The sequence below is a fragment of the Microcebus murinus genome, chromosome 4, assembly GCF_040939455.1.
Source record: "Microcebus murinus isolate Inina chromosome 4, M.murinus_Inina_mat1.0, whole genome shotgun sequence".
In the NCBI taxonomy this organism is placed as follows: Eukaryota; Metazoa; Chordata; class Mammalia; order Primates; family Cheirogaleidae; genus Microcebus; species Microcebus murinus.
The window spans coordinates 89,657,172-89,681,309 of NC_134107.1; the positions used below are offsets into that span (position 1 = coordinate 89,657,172).

General features: G+C 32.8%; 1 protein-coding gene across 2 annotated transcripts in view; it reads right to left on the bottom strand.

Annotated features, from left to right (window-relative positions):
- RDX (radixin) overlaps positions 1–24,138 on the bottom strand; it is a 73,696-nt gene that overhangs the window by 23,115 nt on the left and 26,443 nt on the right. For both annotated transcript variants that reach the window (XM_012773755.3, XM_076002496.1), the window contains exons 6-13: positions 21,218–21,301; positions 20,870–21,016; positions 18,459–18,555; positions 17,421–17,584; positions 13,770–13,900; positions 4,544–4,704; positions 3,532–3,624; positions 410–652 (exon numbers count right to left, since the gene is read on the bottom strand). In XM_012773755.3, coding sequence (XP_012629209.1) covers positions 410–652; positions 3,532–3,624; positions 4,544–4,704; positions 13,770–13,900; positions 17,421–17,584; positions 18,459–18,555; positions 20,870–21,016; positions 21,218–21,301 — 1,120 coding nt within the window. The remainder of the gene's footprint in view (positions 1–409; positions 653–3,531; positions 3,625–4,543; positions 4,705–13,769; positions 13,901–17,420; positions 17,585–18,458; positions 18,556–20,869; positions 21,017–21,217; positions 21,302–24,138) is intronic.

The window sequence follows — 24,138 nt, forward strand, 5'->3', positions numbered from 1 at the left end:
TATATACATTTAATAAACTGACCTTTTGCCATTATAAAATCTGAATAAGATTATGTAATGTCTTAATGTAGTCTATTAAGTATTATTGCCTTTCAATGTACATTTTACTGTTTAAAAACTAAATTCTTTTGTTTTTTTAACAAAGTATTAGAACACTTTCTACCTCTTAAAATGGATCAAGCTATAATTAAATAACTCACTAGGTTAAGGTCTGATTATACAAAGCTAACAACATTTGTTAACAGGGTCATACAATGGAAGAAATGAAATAACATGATTGTAGGCCACTCATTCACAAACCAATCACAAGGCTTCTAAAAATTATACGTTCTTTTTAAGTGAGTTTGTCTTAGATGGGGAAAATGCAAATTATATTTTAAATGTGAATACAATGGCAAATTTTAAATACCTGTAGTTGCTTCTTAACACGCTCATTTTTCTGTGTTTCTGTTACACGTTCTTCCTCACTTCTATGGTTCATTACCCCTTCATTTGATAATTCAGCACTAGCCTCAGCATTATTCTCATCATGTTCATCATGTTCATTTTCTGTTGGTGGAATGACTGGTGGTGGAGGAGGTGGAGGTGGGGCAGACATTACAGTTTTTAACTCTTCTTTGGTCTTTTCCAAGTCTTCCTGTGCTGCAAAAGCCTGAAACATTAAAAATAAGTTTATGAGCAATTTACTTTAAAAACTGATAGTTAAAAGAATCAAATTATCCTGCCTTTCTTTTTTTTTGTAGACAGAGTCTTACTCTGTTGCCTGGGCTAGAGTGCCGTGGCATCAGCCTCGCTCATAGCAACCTCAAACTCCTGGGCTCAAGCAATCCTTCTGCCTCAGCCTCCCTAGTACCTGGGACTACAAGCATGTGCCACCATGCCCGGCTAATTTTTTCTATATATTTTTAGTTATCCAGCTAATTTCTTTCTAATTTTATTAGAGATGGAGGTCTCACTCTTGCTCAGGCTGGTCTTGAACTCCTGGCCTTCAGTGATCCACCCGCCTCAGCCTCCCAGAGTGCTAGGATTACAGGCATCAGCCACTGCACCTGGACTATCCTGCCTTCCTAACATAAACTATATTTCAAGGTAATGAAAATTGGCCCTATTGATGAAAGCTCTATTTTTTATAGAAGAATGCCAGCAGGTAAGAGAGACAAAAATTTAAAAATCATCATTTGCAAACCCTAATAGAATTACTAATTCTGGCAAGGATTATCAATTTTTGCTAAAATTGGTTATGCAAATGCTGATGGTAAATGGATATTTCTATAATGCCGAAAAATGCCATACCTAATATTAAATAGATAACATTTGAGCCACAAAGGGAAAAATATAACCAAACAACAGAAGAATTAGTCTGTCATTACTCTAATCCAATGATCAACTTAAAATACTAATGACTGGTTAACTAGATATTAAGTGTCTTCTAATACAAATTGCAGTATCCAATACCACCAATTATTTGGGTGATCATATTGTCCTAGTTTACCTGGAAAAGTCTGGCTTTACACTATGTCCTGGTGTAATTATCAACGTTCTCTTTTACTCTCAAGTGCTCCAGTAGAGATGATAAATTAATTATATATGGAAGTCTCACTTCTGAAGCATCGTGATTAAAAACTTTTATTCCTCAAGCTACTAGAATCTAACTTCTGGTTCACAGGAAATATCGGGGTTAAAGGACAAGCTGAAATAACACCATGAGAAAGCAACTAAATACAGCAAGTGGGACATGTGCAGGTACCTTCAATAAATCAAAATCATAAAAGGAGAGACTGTCCTACATTAAAAGAGACTCAGAGCAAACAGAGGCAATGCAAAGTACTACTTTGAACACTAGCCTGGTAAATTAGCCATAAGTTGAGACTTTTTGAGTAAATGGGGAAATTTTTAATCTAGTCCAATATTAGACGATATGAAAATTCACTAAAATGGAGTATTCATAGTAAGATTTCATTTTGAATATATAAATGTGTATGTATATACACACATACAGAAAAGATACTGGAAGGATATGCACTAGGCTTTTACAACAGTGATCTTAGTTTGTGAGAATGTAATTTTCTTTTGTGTATATATTCTAATGTTTTTTAATTCAAGGATTTGCATCTCTAGCATTTTTAAAGTTTACATGTCTCTGAAGTTCATAAATCATCCCTAAAAGGGACTTGTAAAATTCTAATAACAAAAATTCAGTACCTGAGAGATTAACAGAATTTTATTCCTTTTGCAGCATTATATATATATACATACACATAATTTTCAGTAAATCAAAAACTTCCCAATAAAATTTAAACTGCTACAAAGAAAATTTATCTAAGAGTAAAAGAAAACTGTTTTCTGTAATAAGTACATTTTATTGTAGGAAAAATCATCATATATAACTATCTTCTTTGAGCATAAAAAATTATTATTATAGTTACAAGAGTTAATGTCATTTAACTCTCATCATCTTATATTCCTCAGTCTTCCTGATTTTACACCTGTGTTCTACTTTAGACAATGGTGGTTTCATCTGTTTAGGAACTCACATTAGAAATCTCAGTATCATATTCATTGCATCCTTTTCCTCTTATTCAACTTCATGACCAATCACTGGCTGCCATGCCCTTTTGAATCTACCACAAAATGTCTATTAACTCTTCTCACTCCTCTTCATTCTCATATTCACATCCTTAGTTTGGGTCTTTATCTCTTAAGTATCCACTATCCCAATTCATCCTCCATACTGGTTGTTAAATTATTTTTATAAAATCATAACTGATCATCTTAAAATCCTGTTTCAAAATCTTCTGAGCCTGAAGTCTACAGATATTCTCTACGGCAGGCATCCTCAAACTATGGCCCATGGGCCACATGCGGGTGTTTTTGCCCGTTTGTTTTTTACTTCAAAATAAGATATGTGCAGTGTGCATAGGAATTTGTTCATAGTATTTTAAACTATAGTCCGGCCCTCCAACAGTCTGAGGGACAGTGAACTGGCTCCCTGTTTAAAAAGTTTGAGAACCCCTGCTCTATGGCTTTGCCTTAGCAGGGCATTTATTTAAAGCCTTTAGCAATTTAATTTTCTATTATCTAACTTGCCAGCCACATCTCCCAACATTTCTGAACCTATCCATACTCTAAGCTTTGGTTGCTTACTGGTTGTCCTCCAATCTATCATGTATGTTCATACTTCCTATATTCATTCAGTTCTGTCTGGAATGACCACCTATCTAGTCCCTAACTACTTCCAATCTTTTAATAAATTAGGTTTATTACTCAAGAGTCAGCTTAAACATATGTGAGTTTCCCTCAACATCTATCTTGTTCCCACAGAAATTAATCACCTCTTATGTGTTCCCAAGGCACTTAGCTTACATTAATAAGTAAATATTTATAATACCCAAACACATATATGTGTCTTTCACCCTCTAAGTTATGATAGCATCATAATCTTCTCTATAAAGTCAGCATACTCTTGGGCATACTGCTGGGTACAAAATAGCTATTCAATGAAAACTAGTAAATGGACAAACAAATGGTTACTTTGTGTTGCCACTCAGTAGCTTCCTCTTCCTTTTTCTTCTTGGCTTCTTCTAGAAGTGCAATCTTGGCAGTGAATTCGGCAAGTTCTGCTGCCTAAAATAAATAAGAGGATTACCAAGACTTAAAAAACTCAATATATTTTGAATAATCTTATGATATGTTAAGTCAACAAAACTTTAATGCACATGCTTGGGCTATCTTACACATTTTTCTTAGCCTTTTCATTTTTAGAAAAGGCAACTATTTCTGTAAGGTATTTAATATCTTATTTATAGTAGGTCCTTGAGACAATGAGTTAATATAGAAACAAAAAGATTTTTATTATTCTATAGACAAGAAGTTAATCCTGTTTCAGTACCAAGAACCTAAAATGTATAACTGAGAAGCTATTTTCTTTAACTTTTATCAATAAACAAGCTATTTGCTAAAGTCTACAAAAGAAAAAATTATATTTATATAATGCTTTATGGTTTAAAGAGCCCTTTGTCAAATCATTTAATTCCCCAAACAATCCTATTTGGTATTATCATTCCACTTTTCAAAGTGAGGAAACTGAGGCTCAAAGACACATAGCAAGTAAATGCCTGAACTATATTTAAATCCAGGATCTTCTAAGTGACATGCATACTCCACTAAATAAAAAAAAAAAAACCCAACCAATTATGGCCAATAGTTATCTTATAGAAACTAGAACATAAAGTATCAACTTATAACTAAAGCATAAAAATACCAGCTGGCTTATTATAGAACCTGTCCAAAGTCTTAAGTGAGTCAGAATCTTTCATTGGCAATAGACTGCATTTATAAATAATCTGTAGAAAAATATATTTTATTGTTTCATTTTTAGGTTTTTCTTTAGGCAGAAATACAATGTTTAGGTTTATTTCCACTCATTGTTTTTAGGGTTTGCTTTTCAGAAAACATAAAACACTTGGTTGGTTTTTTAAAGAAAGTTCACTCTATGCTTTTATTTAAATTTTTCTTTTTCTCTAATAGAACTAAGTCCCCTTACTAGCTGTTCCTGATTCTTCATCTGGTCAGCAGCTTGTTTTGCTATAGCAGACTTGGCCTCTTCAGCAGCTCGACGCTCCTTTTCAAGCCGTTCTGCTTCTTCTTTTGCTCGTTTTCGTTCCTGATCCAGTTCTAGAGCTTTTCGAGTCTGTTCTTCTAGTTCTGTCAAATATATGTATTGCCCCCCAACAATAATGATTAATTCCAATTATTCTCATCATAAAAAGAAGATAAAATAGGAGGAGGAAATCTAATCTGTAGTGTCTAACAATTAGCACACGTTATAAATACACATATACTCATTTTTAACTTGGTAAGAGTTTAATAATTAAAAAAAAATCTGTCACATAATTAAAAAATGCAAAGAAATGAAAGTCCTTTGTAAGTCAAGTTATGTCATAAGGCTAGAAGCACATACTTTTATCTTCTTTTTAAAAAATGTCTTCATTTAAAGTTTTGACCTCAGTAAAACAAATTGCCATGTTTCAGAAATCTACAAAATATCACACTTTAAAGCTTATCTAAGTTTTTACTTATTTGAAGCATAAGTAAACCCAAGAGATTAAGAGTTAAAACAATGCTTCTGACCCAAACTAGGAATTTTGATGTGAGTTATATGAATTATTGAAAATTGTGAGTTATTGGTACATATCCATTCCTAAGGCATGAAGTAACTTGATGAATGACATCAATTTTAATTCTTAAGTGTGTAGATCATAAAATTAATACTCTTTTATTCAAAAGAACTGAATAAGGAAGGAAATTATTAGCATAAAACCACAAAAATGTTAAGTGAATTTAAAGAATTAACTTTAAACACTATTTTAACAATTTTTTTATTTAATAATAAGTAGGTTCTGTGACAGAAGACAATAGAATGCTATCTACTAAGAGCATAATGTCCTACAAAGAATGATTCCCCCTTATGGTATACTTTAGAAAAGAGAAAAAACTGAAAATTTATATGCTGTGAGGTTGGAAAGCTAACTGTAATGTACAAGCCTTTACTTACCATTCTTGATTTTGTTGTTTTTGATCAGAACTTGTTTAAGTAATTGCAGTTAAGACTTAAAACAGGTTGGAGAAGAAAAATGGCTCTTTGGTTAGGCTTTAAATTCTTGACATAGTAATATAAAAATCCTATGTGGCTATTCGGCTATGAAAGTGAAACATATACAGCACTGGATATCACCACAGCTAAAACCTAGGATTATTCATTTTTAGAATCTGTCTTCTACCATTTGGACAATCAACACTAGCCTACCAAACTTTACTTATGATCATTCTTCTATCTGATTCACTGATATGTAAAACACAGCCCACAAAGCTCATGGCTTTTTCATTCATCTAAACAAGCAAATAACTAAAGAATTGGGAGCACGGTCGTAAAGAGATATTTGAACACCCATGTTCACAGCAGCATTATTCACAACGACTAAAACACAGGAGCAACCCAAGTGTCCACCAACAAAAGAATGGATAAGCAAAATGTGGGGTGTGTGTGTATGAGAGAATATTATTTAGCCTTAAAGGAAAGAAATTCTGACATATACTACAACATAGACAAGCCTTGAGGACATTATGCTGAGTGAAATAAGTCATTCTTAAAATACTGTGTGATTCCACTTATACAGTTAGTCAAAATCATAAAGACAGAAAGAATTGTAGTTGCCAAGGGCTGGGGTTAGGGGAGGAATGAAGAATTATCATTTAATGGATACAGGGTTTTAGTTTTACAAGATGAAAAGAATTATGGAGATGGATGGTGGTGATGGCTGCACAACATTATGAATGTATTTAATATCACTAAATTGTACACTTAAAAATGGGTAAGATGGTAAATTTTATGTTATGTGTACTCTGTCATAATAAAAAAAACAAAAACAAAAAAACCCAATGTTTATTTCCTCTCATAGTCAAAATTATTTCTGTACTATGAGACAAGAAAGAACTAAGTCCAGGTTATAAAGTTAAATTCTGAAATAAATACTCACCAATATTCGTTATTTTCTATCAGCTTTTTATAATAAATATCAACTTGAAAAATGGTAAATAAGGCAATGGCTGTTTTGCATTAAGAATTATACAAAAAGTCTAAATTTTTTTAAAATGTTAAAAATGAACTCTGAAAATGTCAAATCTACTCTAGTCTTTTCTAGAAATGTTTTTTTTTTCTTTTTTAATTTCAGAATATTAAGGCAGTAAAAACATCTTGGTTATATACTTTTGTGCCCTTTGAGTCAATGTTAAAGGTGTTCTCATCCCCCAGACAGTGTGCACTGTACCTGTTTGGTGTGAATTTACCCATCCCCTCCTCATCCTCCCACTGTTTGATTTCAGATGAATGTTATTTCCTATGTCCATGTAAGTTTTGATCGATTAGTACCAATTTAATGGTGAGTACACATGGTGTTTGTTTTTCCATTCTTGTGATACTTTATTAAGAAGAATGGTCTCCAGTTCCATCTAGGTTAATACAAGAAGTATTAGTTCATCTTTTTTTATGGCTGAGTAGTACTCCACAGTATATATATACATTTTACTAATCCACTCATGTATACTGCTGGGCACTTGGGTTGTTTCCACCTCTTGGTTTGTTTATAGCAGTGAATTGTGCTGCTATAAACATTCAAGTGCAGGTGTCTTTTTTACAGAATGTATTTGTTTTCCTTTGGATAAATACCCAGTAGTGGGACTGCTGGATCAAATGGTAGTTCTACTTTTAGTTCTTTGAGGTATCTCTATACTACTTTCCATAGAAGTTGCACTAGTTTGCAGTCCCACCAGCAGTGTATGAGTGTTCCTATCTCTCCACATTCATGCCAACATTTGTTTTGGGACTTTTTGATAAAATCCATTCTCACTGGAGTTAAGTGATATCACATTGTGGTTCTGACTTACATTTCCCTTGTGATTAAAAATGTTGGGCATTTTTCCCTATGTTTGTTGGCCATTAGTCTATTGCCCTTTGAAAAGTTTCTGTTCATCATACTGAACAGGGAAAAAATGAAAGCATTCCCGCTTAGAACTGGAAACAGACAAGGTTGCCCACTGTTACCACTTGTATTCGACATAGTGCTAGAAGTCTCAACCATAGCAATTAGAAAAGAGAATGAAATCAGGGGTACCCAAATGGGGGCAGAAGAGGTCAAACTATCACTCTTTGCGGACAATATGATCTTATATCTAGAAAACCCCAAAGTTTCTGCCAGGACACTACTGGAATTGATAAATTCAGCAGTCTCAGTTTACAAAATCAATGTACACAAATAAGTAGCATTCATATATGCCAACAATAGTCAAGCTGAGAACCAAATTAAAGACTCAATACCCTTCACAATAGCAACAAAGAAAATAAAATACCTAGGAACATATTTAACTAAGGAGGTAAAAGACCTCTACAGGGAGAACTATGAAACACTGAGGAAGGAAATAGTAGAGGACGTAAATAGATGGAAAAACACACCATGCTCATGGATTGGCAGAATCAATATTGTTAAAATGTCTACACTACCCCAAGTGATTTACAGATTCAATGTAATCCCTATTAAAATACCAATATCATTTTTCACAGATCTAGAAAAAATAATTCTATCCTTCATATGGAACCAGAGAAGACCCAGTATAGTCAAAGCAACCTTAAGCAAAAAGAATTGGGAGGCGTCACTTTACCAGACTTCAAGCCATACCACAATGCTATAATAATCAAAACAGTATAGTACTGGCACAAAAACATATGCATAGACCAATGAATAAGAACAGAGAACCCAGATATAAAACCATCTTCATATAACCTCATATAGGCTTTGACAAAGCAGATAAAAACAGACTGGGGAAGAGAATCCCTATTCAATAAATGGTGCTGGGAAAATTGGATAGTGACATGTAGAAGACAGAAACAGGATTGATTCACATCTCTCACCATTCACAAAAAACAACTCATGATGGATAACACTTTACCTAAGGTATGAAACTATAAGAATTCTAGAGGAAAATGTTGGAAAAACTCTTTCAGACATCAGCTTAGGCAAAGATTTATGAAGAAGAACCCAAAAGCAATTACAGCAGCAACGAATATAAATAAATGTGACCTTATCAAATTAAAAAGCTTCTGCACAGGCAAGGAAATGATCATTAGAATGAATACACAACCTACAGAATGGGAGAAAATATTTGCATGCTATACATCTGATAAAGGGCTGGTAACTAAAATCAATAAAGACCTCAAGCAAATCAGGAAGAACAAAAATCAAACCACTCCATTAAAAAGCGGGCAAAAGAAATGTAGATTTTGAATAGTCGTATATCCCCAAAATGACTTCCCCAGTTTTCTTCCTTTCCAGTTAATCAAGTTAAAATGAGTTAGCAAACTATGGCTCATGGAGCAAATCCAAATGAATGCCTTTATTTTTTTGTAAATAAACTCTGATTGGAACACAACTATCCTTGTTCGTTTAAGTATTATTGATATGGCCATGTTCACACTGCAATGGCAGAGTTGAATAGCTGGGACAGAGACTACATTGCCCATAAAGCGTGAGATATTTACTGTCTAGTCCCTTGCAAATGTGCTCAAAATCATTATCATCAAGAAAATGCACCACAGATTGAGTATCCTAAAATCCAAAATGCTCCAAAATCAGACACTCTTTGAGCATGCTTATGGGAGCATTTAGGATTTCAGAATTTTGGATTAAGGATGTTCAATCAGTAAGTATAACACAAATATTCTAAAATCTGAAAAAACTTACAGTCCCAAGCATCTCGGATAAGGGATATTCAACCTATATACTCACTGTAACTAACCAGAATGACTAAACAAACAAAACAAAAGAAACCCTAACAACCGAGAGTGGCAGAAGTTGTGGTGAGGACGTAGAGCAAATGAATTTTCATTTACTAGTAATAGGAATAAAAATTGAATTGGATTGGAATAAAAATTCCAATCACTTTGGAAAACTAGTGACATTATCTACTAAAGCTGAGTATAGTTATGATCCAGTAATTCCACACTTAAGTGTGTACCTTCAAAAAATTAATCCATAAGTACATGAAATGCTATGTTCATGAGTATTAACAGCAGCCTTATAATAGGAAAAAAAAAAAAAAAAACCACACCCTGGAAACTTGGAAATATCTCAAATGTCCATCACCAGTGGAATAGAAAACTTGTGCTACATACACGCAATAGAATGTTACACAACAATGTAAAAGGACATAGCTACATACATCTGTGAGCAAAAAAGAAGCCACATTCATGTACATGAATTTGTTTATATATGAGTTCAAAAGCAGGCAAGACTATTCTTAGGACTGATATCAAAAAACAAGCAACAAAAGAACAAACAGATAAACTGGACTTCATCCAAATTTAAAACCACTGGGCTACAAAGAACACCATCAACAAAGTGAAAAGATAATCCACAGAATGAGAAAAAATATATGCAAATCACGTATCTGATATGGCACTTATATCCAGAATAAATAAAGAACCCTTCTCCTCCAGTAATAAGAAAAATAAATAAATAAATAAAAGGAAAAATAAAAGAACCCTTAGACAAATATTAGCAAATGTTAGTGATGATACATTGCTGGTAGAAAGGTAACATGGTACAGTCACTTCAGAAATGAGTTTAGCAGGTCCTAAAAAAGTTAAACATAGTTATCATAAGGCCCAGCAATTCTACTCCTTAGCTATACACCCAAAAGTAATGAAAATATATGAACAAAAACCTGTACACAAATGTTCAAAACACCATTATTCATGGTAGTTAAACTGTGGAAATAACCCAAATGTCCTTCAGCTGATGAATAAAATGTAATATATCCATAATATGAAATACTAAGCGATTTAAAAAGAATGAATTACTGATACGCACTGTAACAAGAATGAACCTCAAAAATATTATGCTAAGTGAAAGAACCCAGTCACATAAGACCACATTTTACATGATTCCATTTATATGAAATGTCCAGAATAAGCAAATCTATAGAGACATAGAGATAGAAAGTAGATCAGTAGTTGCCTGTGGCTTGGGAGGCGGTACTGAGAAGAAATGAGTGAGACTGCTAATGGGTATGAGATTTCTTTTGGAGGTGATGAAAATGTTCTAAAATTGTGGTGATAGCTGCACAGCTCTGTGAATATACTCAAAACCATTAAACTGTATACTTTAAATGGATAATTGTACAGTATATGAATTATATCTCAACAAAGCTATTAGAAAAAAATAAGACTAAACTCTATGATGATATAACTCAGAATGATATAAATCACATTTGGGATGAAAAATGGGAAGAGACAAAAGGGAGACTCCCTGAGTACAGGTAATTTCTGTATCTTGTTCTGTGTACTTATAGGAATAAATTCACTTTGTAAAAATTCATTGGGCCTTACACCTAAGATGTATGCACACTACTGTATCTATCTGTACTTCAATTAAAAACGTTTGATTTTTTAAAAATATAACTATAGTTTTTTTTTAAATTTCAGAATGTGAAGTTAGGATTATTTATTTCCATTTTAGAAATTAGGAACCTAAGGAAATTGAGAAGTAAAAATGACTTGCTTATAGTCAGATTTCAAGTTAATGATAGAATTAAAGCTTTGTTCCTAATTGTAAACAATGTATATCCAAAGTGGGTATCTACCATCTACCTACAACTACTGCTTTTATCACATTAACATGCTTATTTCCCTTCACAGCACTTAAAACTACATAAAATAATTTTATTATTTGTTTATTATGTTAATCTGTCTTCTCACAATAAAATGTGAGCTCCATGAGAACAGGAACCTTATCTGTTCAATACTGTATCCTCAACACCCAGAATAGTACATAGTACCCACAAGGTATTTAACAAGTATCCAGAATGAATGCAATCATTAGACTAACTCTTGTCTATGTTTTTCTTTTTTGAAGATGGAATTCACTTCAATATTTGTTGGAACAGTAACTGACTGCAGGTCTGGCTCTATTTTATCTCATATATCATCACCAATATATCTTCAAGATGGTTAAAAAATGAAGATAAATAATTTAACAATCATACATTATAAAAATGTAAAATGGACAAATGGTTCTATTTAATGATTCATTTGAAATAATAATGATTTCAATAGAAAACTTTTTTAAAAGGACAATAATGAAGTATAAAAAAGTTTCTTCTCAAACAAAAATTATAGGTGAATCTACTAAATATCACAACTAGATATGGCCAAAGTTACTGCATTCAAATGAAGATTTAGTATAAATTACAAGACAATCATGTAGATTTTTAAGACAACCTGGGACAGCTTTATTAGAAAAAAAAATTTAACATCAAATTGGATGTCCTTTGCCTTAGATGACTGATTTGAAATTGTCTTGATAGGGATGCTCTATATTCTTTCTTATATTCTATCTTCCTTATATTCTTTAGTGCTTCTTTGAGTAGTTTTCTGTATGTAAATCATTAATATTTTTATTATACATCCTAAATAAATGAGATGAAAAGATTTAGTAAGCAACTATTTTCTCAGAAAAGGTGTTATATAAATGATAAAATGCTATGATTTAACCTTTTCTTACAAATCAGATTAGAATCACAAATGTTACTTTAGCTACTTTAGTACAACCCAGGTTTTTTATAGCATTCTTCCTCCAAAAGTACTGCTTATAGTACACACGAGACTTTGTATATATTATCTCTTTATTAATATTTTTATGTATATATTTCTGCAACTATACAGACTTCACTGCCATGTATGCTATATATCTGTATTCCTAGAATGCAGCACAAAGTAGCCATTTCAAAAATGCCTGTTTGATGATGCAAAGGGCACCTAGAGTGGTAGAAACAGCATCAAGTTGGAATTCAGGAAACAAGTTCTACCCAAGTTGTGGCCTGCAAATACTTTACTACTCTTGGGCTTTGAAATAAATTAGTTTCTAGGTCTTTCATAGCTCCGAGGGTGAGTCTTCTAATGAGTAAGAACAAAGCCCAGACTTTTCTATTTTTCCTCTTAGAAATATTATTTCCAAGCCTCCTGCAGTTGAAATGATCACCAACTTGTGGATTTATAGTAATCTTTGTGACTTCCCCCTCTACCTACCCTCTTGCAACTATCCCCTACTGGTGGAACCATCTCCCCCCATGGTAGGCTGGTGTAAGAAGTGAAAATAAACCTTATAAGACCACAATTATCCCTAATCCAAAAATCTGAAATCTGAAATGCTCCAAAATCTAAAACTTTTTGAGTGCCAATATGATGCACAAAGGAAATCTCTGGATTTCAGATTGTTTAGACTCAGCACAATTGACCAGACTACACAAATATCCCAAAATCTGAAAAAAATCCCAGATCCTAGACACTTCTGGTCCCAAGCATTTGGATAAGAGATATTCAATCTGTATTGGCTATCACTAACAGAAGTGAGTAGCTGGTTCTACTAGTTGTTAGAAAGCAGGTATTAAATCTAGTTTTATAAACAGTGTAGATTTCACATTATCCACCCCCTATGATGCTACTAAGAGGCAAAACATTTTATTTTGCGCAATATTTTTTTCTTGTTCTTGCCACTATTTGCTGTGTGAAACTAGTATAAAGTTAATATAAGCCACACATTATAAATCCAGTGTATCCTTTCTATATACTGTAGCACTTTGATTATATACTGCCTAAGAAGTTCTTCCAAATATGTTACCCCAAACAAACAAAAAACATAACATGTCTATCTGTTGTGTATTTTCTAATACATTAAAATCAAATCTTTTTTAGGAGTTGAGGAAAAGTTTATGTAGTCAGAATAGTTGAAATTGCTTTAAATTACTTAAATGCCTTGAAGTGTTTAAATGTCCATAAAGCAGTGCATAAATGCTTTTTTAAAAATGCCATAAAGTATTTGTTTTTTGCTTATGGAACCCTGAACAGTAATGGTATACATTAATACACATAGTCATTTACAGTATTTAAAAAGTACACATAAAAAATATTTTCATGTTTAAGTAAATTAAAGACAAAGAACATGAGCACTGTAAAACTGAATGTGCTTTAAACATGTTTATGATGTGATTCCATTAAGTATTAATTTAGCAATTAAATACAATTTACATAACACAATCCTACATACAATTTACATAATACAATCCTACATAACACAAATAAGATTTAACAGAAGCAAGAAAATGCTACTACGTGACAACAGAGCAATAATTTTGAATTTGCTGTCAAAAGAAACTTTTACCTTTCTGGGCTTTCAATGTCTGTTCTTCAATTTGCCTTAGACGTTCCATTAGCTCTTCCTTTTCACGTTCTATTCTTTCCTTTTCCTTTTCTGCTATTTCTCTTTTCTTCTTTTCATTCTCTAATTGTGCCCTTAAAAGGAATTGCAATTGCTATGTTACAAAATAATTAGACAGAAATATTATTCATGTGAAATCTAACTACTGCGAATCAACTAAGAAACTACAGCATAAATATTTTAACAAGGCTTTCATTATATTCGCTTGTGTTCAAAATAGGGTATGGTTAAAAATACAGGACTATGCTGTTACATACGCTCATTGTGTACACACATGTGCTGGGTTCCAATGTATTTCTTACAGTGGGGTCACAATAAAGACAACTGATACCTATTTTTAAAAATATTAAAAACTTAGACATCTTAGGAAGATTCTCAAAGGACAAGTTTACAAAACTGTTAGGAAAGTATAACTGTCAAATACATACCAGTATACAAAACATATTAAGGCGCATACAGGATGAATTCTGAGAACAAATTATATGTCACACCAAAAAGTAACCACACAGTTGCTATACCCCAAGAAAATGCCTTTTTTAGATTGGCAGGATCCCTCCACTGGAGAAATAACAAAGGCTTGAAGAGAGCACACAATGCCAAGTATCTTAAAACAGGAAAATGACTGGGTAGGGCAACAATTTTTAATCATTAAAAATGATTTAATACAAGTTTTATTTCTTGGGTCATACCCATTTATGCCTAGATAAAGGTGACAAAATCAGTTTCGCCTCCTTTGACAATTCCACTAGAATGACAGTAAGTGGCTAACACTATTAAAAAAGATTATCAGAGCTCAGTAGGAAAGAATGCCTCAATCATTTAGCTGCACCTGCCTGATGAGACTGTTTCTTTTAAATATAGCCAAATTCATTCATTAAACATCTACCAAGAGCCTACCATACTTAGATCAGACTCCATGTTGGTGGCCAAATTTATACAAAGGAATAAAAGTGAAATGAGAAATTGTGTTAACAGACAATATTTTCTACTTGATAAGTTTAATCAATACTCAAATAACTACTTCAGTAAGAATAATTTTCTTATCTTAGTTAAGAAATCAATCATGATTTCATCTCTGAAATTTATCTGGGTGTGCCTGAATGTTCCACAAAAAGACATCACTGCCACCTGGTGTCAATTCTGAATTTCAAGCACAAAACCATGTAGTTTCTCAACTTTCAGTTGCGCATAAACTCATCAGCAAAGTTTACTATCAAAGCTGTTTCCCTTACTTTATAAACCTAAATTTTAAAATTCCTGTGCTTCCTAACATATACCATCTGCCCCTAACACAGAAAGAGAGTACAGCTTTGCTGCAGAGTTGTCACAAGTCAGTCAGAGGTCAAACAGACACTGATGGTGACCACCTAGCACACCACACCAAAACAAAGTTTAAGGGTCACCATACCTCCCTGCTGATTTAATGAATCCTCCCATCATTTAAGAACCTAGGGCCTGGAGCCCATTCATGCAAGCAGAACTCCACTTCTGTTCTTGAGTTCCCTATGAGGTACTTTCTCAACAGTAAGGAAAGAAAGCCAGTAAGTATACCCTGCCCACAGACCTGGGGTCACCCTCAGGACATTCACCTCTTTCTCCTTATCCTATTTCAATTTATCAAGCATATACAGGCAAAGAGATTTAAGGAGCTGGAAGCTTCCACTCCTCTGGAAGACATGAACTTAAGGGAATGTTTGCCCAACTTCCTTGGACAAAAGAACCTGACGGCCCTCACGGAAGCTGCTGCCCTATCTGTGTTCTTTAGATAGTTAAAACATCAGGTTCTCCATGAAAGTAAAAGCACAGTACTTTTCAAGTAATTGCTAGTACAGCCAAAGCTACTCTTTTCCACATCAGGCTGTGTGCTACCCTAGAATGTTGATTAGCCTATTCCAACTACGCACCAGCCTCTGTGCATTTATACGCAGTGCCACCACAATTCCCCAAGACAGCTATCTTCCTCCATCACTACCTAAGACCCCAAGACACTTCTCAAGAATGAACACTGCAAACCAGATCTCAAGACCTGAAGGCTACAATCATACTCCATCAATTCAGAACCTTCCAGATCCAGCTTTGGCTGGATTCCTTCTGCGGATGGTTATTGATTTTATTTAACTTCATTTGCTTTTCTTCAGAGATGGAGGTGAAGGAGATATGGAAGTAGATAAAAAGACTGAAAGTAACCTGGTCACAAGCAAGTTGGGGGAAAAGATTGTCTTGCTACTGATTATAAAAAGTTTTCCCTTTGAGACAGGAAGATAAAAGGCTATGAATGGTAAGAATATACTATATAGAAAGTGTATTTACTTACTTATTTATTTATTTGAGACAGGGTCTTACTCTGTCACTCAGGCTCAAGTGCAGTTGCACGATCATAGCTCATTGTAGCCTCTAACTCCTGGGCTCAAATAATCCTTGTGATTCCCAGGTAGCTAGGATTACAAGTACATGCCACTACACTTGGCTAATTTTATTTTTTATAGAGATGGGGTCACCACAATGTAATCGTAAGGCACACAACAGCAGTAAAAAAGGAGAGTCCAGTCAAAGTATAATAACAATCCAACTTAGTATCCTTAACAATGGTATCAGTAATTACCGAAAAGCTTCACGCCCATATAACAAATGTTCTGTTATGCAGTTAACTTCTCTAAGGCAGATAGTGTGAGTTAATATTATAAAATAAGTAAAATCAATAAAATATCCAAATTACACAGAACATTTAAGAAAAAAAATCAGTGAATGCAAACCTTAAAAATATTGTACCAAAGTCATATCTAGCTGAAGGCCTACTTAATTACTAGATACAAATTATGTTATATCCAGCATGTGTAAAATACATGTTTTGTGTTCCTTGATTTTTTTAAAGGACCTACTCTATTTCTTAGATCATAACGTTGCTCTATAAAGACTTCAACAAAAGTTAACATTAGTTTGGTCTCTAAAACTTTTCAAATAAAGCACAAAGTTTAAATTAATCTAGAATCAGATTCCAGAATTATATTGCTAGAGGCAGTAACCTGATTCTAGAGTCAATAAGGATTTTATTCAATATCATTCCAATTTTAAAACTCTCAATTTAATATGTTTTACAGCATCTTTTTTAAATCTAAGAGAAATACAGTTAAAAAGATTATTATCTTTGGCAGGGAGTGCTGATGTTATCCTACTCTGCAAAGTGACTTTTCAGTTGGGTTCTATGATTTCACTAACGTTTTTCAAAGTAAAATATTCAGCACATGCCTACCTTGAAAAATTAAGAAATGTAAGTAACAAGCAAAACAAATTCAAATATTTCAAGCTGCTTTATCCAAAACAATGTCGGTCAGTGAAAAGCAAACACAATAAAAGGGAAGCACATTTATAAAGGCATGAAAAGCTATTTTCTCAGAAATAGCTGTCAAAAATTTCTAACTTGAAAATTATTAATATATATATACTTGTTTTAAAGTAAGAGTGATAATGTTGTCTTTCAACTTTAGTACAATGAAAATAACATAAAAATGTAGAGTTATGTTAAAGAAACTGAGCAGTAAAATTTTAGATATCCTATTTCTATCAATTAAAAATGAAAGGCTATAAATTCCATACCTTTCCAACTGCTTCTGATGTTTCTCTTCCCTGGCCTGAGCCTTCATCTGCTGTACTTCAATAGTATCAGGCTTCCTTCTTCGCATGTACAGTTCGTGGTTTCCCATACATAAGGCCAAAATCCGCTTATTGATTCTCAGACGGGGTGCATAAAAAACAAAATCCTAAACATAAAATATTCTGAACTTAAAATCTTCCTGAAGGATAGTGTCTCTCACAACAATCTGTACTAAAAATTTCAGCATGAGGTATGAGTTCTGATGTATACTACATGTAGTTTAGAAACCATAAAATTTCATAACTCCTAGCAAGTATGACATACTTTCACATAACTGGTTCCTTACCTTTTCATGCCCCACCAATTTTGTAAAGAGGCTAACATTCTTATCCTATCAATACAGTAGACGTCATTTATTCTATCTTTATGCCTCAGAGTAGGAGGTTTTTTCGGTTTGTTTTGCCTTTTGCCATTGATGCCAAAACTGGTCCTTTGTTAATGACTGTTGAATCTTTTCTAACCTAGAAATGTTCTTCTTATTTTTTATTTTTTCAATAACTAACAGAGTTAGAATACTAGACTGTACATGATACTAGAGGAATTTTAAAAATCGATTTAAAATAAAAAGATTTAAGTTCAAGTCTTAAAGTTACAAAAATAAAAAGCTCATAACAAAGTATTAATATATAACAGAATTAATTTAGAATAGGGTTAAGCTCTACCACATTTTAGCCACCAACGAACAAATTTTTTTTAATTGCTTCTTAGGAATGGTGATTATCTTCAGTGACTTCCTCATAAATATTAACTACCTTATAACTGAATCTCAGTTAAAATAAAACTCTAATTTATCTTATAAAAATTAAAATCTTGTACTTTGAATGACATTATTTTATCACTGGAAAAGTTGAACTGTAGAAAGAGAATGTTAATCAGAAGCAACCGATGAATGAACAATGCCATTTTTCAAGTGACACTATAGGAAAGTAGTAGATATTTAAAGAATTAATATATAAAACATATTTTAAAATTTTACTTACAGGTGCCTTTTTGTCAATTGGCTTTATAACAAATTTTTTGTCATTAAATGAAATATTTCTGATTTCACTCCAGGGAAAACCAATTTTAGGTGTTAACCTTAAAAAATGAGAGCATCTCTTTAATTAAAGGCAGGAAACAATGGACAATATTCATAACAACTTTCTGGGTCCAGTTTAGCTGAATGACTGAGCAGTCATAATAGTTTCAGATTTTCAAAATGTATTAACTTACTTATAACACACAGTTGACATTACCTTTTAAAGGGAAATTTGATAAATTAAATCATAAAACAATTTCAAACATTGCATAAATATTTCATGAATCTTAAAAGCATTATAGTTTTTTTTCCTAAAATTATCTTTAAAAAAAAAAACTGGTGACCAGAATGTAGAACTGAGCTTCTTGGGGTTTGCACTACCTCTATTTAGTTTTTATTCTGTTTGGTCTCAAGCTACTACAACTGTCAGTTTACATATGTTTAAGAAGGAAGGGGGAAAAAAGAAGGCCTTTATAACTTCTCATGTGAATTATGGACATAAGTTACTAGAAAAAAAATTATTTTCTTCCTCTATTTAAAAATATTTGGGGCCAGGGTGGTAGCTCATGCCTGTAATCCTTATATGTTAGGAGGCTGAGGCAGGAGGATCACCTGAGCCCAGGAATATGAGGTTACAGTGAGCTATAATGACGCCACTGTACTCTAGCCTAGACAACAGAGCAAGACCCTATCTCACCAAAAAAAAAAAAGTCCTAAGGACTTAGTTTGGTGGGGAGGGAAAAAAAAGTTTGGTTATTTGTGAATTTACTAAAAATAATTAATTTTCAGTACACTTTAAGATTTTATGGTATGTGAATTATTTTTCAAAAAAACAATTTTAAAACACATACATAAATGTTTGGATAAATGGTAGAGCTGGAATTCAGACTCTTAAGATTATACTGCAATTGCCTCCTTTTTACCATCCTATACACAAAGATATAGTGTATCAGATTGGACTAAGTAATTTTGCTTCTGCTTTTTCCTATATTTTACTGTTTCAGACTATCCATCAAATGCATCAGTTGTCCTATAGCAAGAGTGAAAAATGACTGTGACACCTCTGCTGGCTAAAAGACACCTTTTAGTCAGGTTTCTGATAGCATAACATGAATTTCTACCTATTTATATTCTTTTTAATTCTAAAGCTGACTAGGTACTTCAAAACAGCAAACAATTTTTTCTATATAAAACATTCTTTACTCAAGATGCATGTGTTATACTGCCACCCACTGAGATAAGTCAAAGTAACCTGCTTTAAAAGGAGACTGCAGTAACACTACATGGTATTTTTTAAGGTAATATACTGTACTGCATTTAAATGCTACTTTGAAAAATTCTAAAGCAATTGCCTCATAATTCTCACAATTTTGTGAAGTGAGCCTGAAAATGAATACGATAACTTTTAAAAGAAAGAAAAGGATTCAGTCCACAAAAATTAGTCTAGAACACATTTTTGCTTTTTCAAAACTTTTAAAATTTTCTCTTCTGAATGATAGAGCATTCTAACTTGTTTGTAATATTAAGCTTGAGAAAATATTAGTGTAAAATTAGTAAAATGTTTTCTTTTGAAGTCATTATATATGCCTTGAAATTAATAGTTTAGTAGATTATCTGTAATAATAAAAGCTAAAATTCTGGAGCCAACCCAGAATAAAGAATAATGCTGTAGGAGAAGGCATTATGGCACAGACTTGAATGCTTATGTGGTATGATAAGTAAATTAAAGAGAGGTATAAGGCAATTATAATAGCTACTATTCCTGAAAAGTGCTATAAGAGTCTAATATCTCTTATATCATACTATATATATAATACAATACTATTGAATTATATATATGTATAATAAATAACTGGTTGATTCAAAAATATAATTATACCGTTCACTATGTATTCTATAGGGATATTGTATTTATCAATGTCCAGAAATATTCAAAACAATTCCTATATGTTTAAAAATGTCCTAAAAGATAATAAACATACATTAATTTCACTCTCTCATTGCTCCTGATTTTTTACACATTTCAATCTATTTTTCAGACATAACAACATTTAAGGAATTATTCTTCCTTAACCTATTGAGGGGACACATTTTAATTAAGTTACTAGATATAACTCACAAGAGCCAAAGCAGCATGCCTCAAATAAAAGTAAATCATCCCCATTTGATAAATACACTGAAAATAGAACTCTGAAACCATAAGGGGCTAAGAAAATGGAAATACAATATCTAAAAGTCTATGTGGCATTAACTAATCTTTTAATCTGAAAAAAGCAGTAAGGGTAATCAAGACAAGAAACAACTTTTACAGAAGATTAAAGCCATTTAGACTACTAAATAATGATCTATTCACTACACAACTAGTTTACTTACTTGTCATCATGCTCATAAATATTCAGACCCAAAGCATCAACACCAAGCCACAATTCAGTTCCCTTTTTATTTTTTATTTCAAAATAGTTGACTCCATACATTTCCAGATCTTGTGCAATCTTTAGGTATTCCATCATAGAATCTTCCCTATTGAAATAAAACTAAATTAATATATTTAAGTTGGAGTATCTAAATATCAACTAAAATTGCAAAAATACCTTGAATTCAAATATAGTGCTTTAATCATATAAGTCAAATGATCTTTTGGTGATACTTTAATGTAATAATAAATGTTATGAAATAAAAATACTTTGAGGAAAAACACATAGAATATAGCTACCCAAATACCTTAGCATTCCCCTATGTTCTTCATGCCAGTTCTGTATTCTTTCTTCCCACTGTTCTTTTGTTAGTTTGTGTTGCTCCAATACACTAAAAGGGAAAAAAAAAAATCTATCATAATGCCTTTATGATTCAAAATCATTATTTTTTAAAAAGTTCAGAATCCTTTCTGTAGTTTGACTGTGATAGCTGTCATACAAATTAATACTTATGATAAAACTGCATAAAACTAAATACATACACAGATGAGTACAGACAACATTTATAATCTGAATAAGGTGGGTAGATTGTATCAATGTCAATATCTTACTATAGTTATCAAAGATATTATCATTAGAGGAGACTGGGAGAAGGACACATAGGATCTATTATTTTTTTATAACTGCATCTGAATAATCAATATCAAAACAAAAAGTTTCTAGGATCCCTAAATTATTTTAAATAACACATTTTAAAAATAGTTATTATAAACATAGTTATGGGAATCCAAATACTTCAAGTGAATAAAATATTGGGCCCAAATGGCTTTCTCATTAATAGAAAAATTAAAGAACAGATTGAAAACCAGAATTCAAGGGCCCTAATTCTTCCTTTATTCTATGTATTTAGTGTTTTTGCTACTAATTCATTGTTTTACGTAGGTAATATCTGTTTTATGTAGGCAATACTTTCAATAAAAATGTATACAGTGGTAAGTCGATGCCCCCCAAATAATTTCTGATTTTTTTGTACCCTTCTAGTGTTCCTTATTCAAATGTAAGCAAATACAAACATTCTTATTTTCTACTACTAATATTTTAACACCAAATCAGCAAAGTCAACATGCTTATAAATATAATTTACCTGCTATTCACCCTATAGATTATGATATCCATTCTCTTTGGGTCATCTGATAATTATCTACCTTTCTCTACTGATGACTCCCCAGATCCTACTTTGCGGATGGCAAAAGCTACAGTGTTAAAATGTTATTGTTTTACTGCATAAAAATTTTGCATGAAACTCAGGAACTTCTTGGCAGTATACAGGAATCTTAGGATGAACTTTTCTGCTGGACAGATTATATACTACTTAGAGTCCTTAATGGGGTCTCAGGTAGACCATTATGTTCTTATTACACTCTGCTCTTTTCTCTATTCATACTCTTTCAAGCTCATGCTTTTTTGGGAGAAGAGTTTTATCTTTCTCCTAAAGCATTCAGGTTTCCAAATTTTTCTTGTCTGTGTACTCTCTTGCTGTCTGGCCTCTGGGCTCACTGAGTTGCATGCAATCAGCCTCAGATGCATAACATAATGCAGTCAATTGTTCACCATTATATTCCCAGTGCCAGCACTAAACAAGTACTCAAAAATTTTAAGAGTGAATAAATACATTAAAACTATCAAATTTTCCCTCTTTTAAAGAACAAGTCTAGAAACCCATGCTTCCCAAACCCTAGTTTTTTGTGGTTTTTTTTCTTTCTTTTTCATAGCCAAACTTCTTTTAACTACTTCGGTATGGCACTCACTGGCGGCGAAACCTTGCCCACAGCTGGCACTCATAGTCCGCACGATAGTTTGTGCTGTGCATTGACGACGAATCCGTTTTGCTCTTATATGATCAGAAAAGCTTTAAAGCACTGAAAGCTTGTTTTACTTTACAGGCAGCTTTACTTGTAATGTAAATCAGAATAGGTAACATATACATATATGTTTTTATTACGTTATTTTTAAATGTTCACAATTTTATTTTGATAAATGAAAAATTAGAAAAATCCAGTTTTGTTATTAATGCTAAAGTCAACGCTTGGCTGTGCACCTTCATATCACGGCTGTCGGCTAAAGTCGAGGCTCGGCTGTGCACCTTCATACCACGGCTGTCGGCTAAAGTCGAGGCTTGGCTGTGCATGTTCATCTGTGGCTATCGACTATAGTCGACGCTCATACCGAAGTGGTTAAGGGCTGTCCATATGCACTAACCTCAATTTCCATACCTGACATCCACTGCCCCCAATCCGCCACAATCTGGCTTCAACCCCCAAAACTTTACTGAAACTGCTCTTACTAAGGTCACTACAAATCTCTTTATCACTTTAGTCCTTCTCGTATTTGACCTCTTCGTACTATCTGACGGTGCTATTCTCTCCTGAAAGAATTCCTTTAATTTCACTTCCGTGATATAATAATCCTCTGGTATTATTCTTGAATTTCTGGCCATTTGTTCTCAATACAGTTGTCCCTCCATATCCAAGAGAGTGGTTCTAGGTCTCCCTGTGGATATCAAAAATCTGTGGATGCTCAAGCCTCTGACATCAAATGGTGTAATATTTGCAAATAACCTATATTTATTCTCCTATGTACTTTAAACATCTCTATATTACTTATAATACCTAATAAATATAAATGCTATGTAAATTGTTGTTATACTATATAGTTTTTAAATTTGTATTATTTTTATTTTTGTATTTTTTAAATTTTTTCTAATATTTTCAATCCACGATTGTAAAACCCACAGACACAGAGGACCAACCTTATATATTACAGGAGCCTCTTCCTCTATACTTAAGAGTTGAGATCCAACAAGGTCTGTCCTAGGTCTTTCTCTTTACGTGTACTTTCAGGTCTATCTCTTTCATTCCCATGGGTTAATTACCATATATTTGCTGATTTTTCCCCATAGTATAGTCCAAGACTGCTCTAAAATATCGGTACTCACATATACAAATGAATACTAGATCTCTCTCTTCATTATAATATATCTATTTCAAATTCAATAGGTTAAAAATTGAGTTCATCTTTCTCTCAAATGTATTTTCTTCTTTCCATTATCTTGACAAAAGGTATTACCCAGCTGCCCAAGTCATACACCTGGCATGTAAAAATGTATGTATATCTAGCTCTTTTCAAAGGAAAGCAATACTATCTGGGGGAGCTGATTATATTTATTAC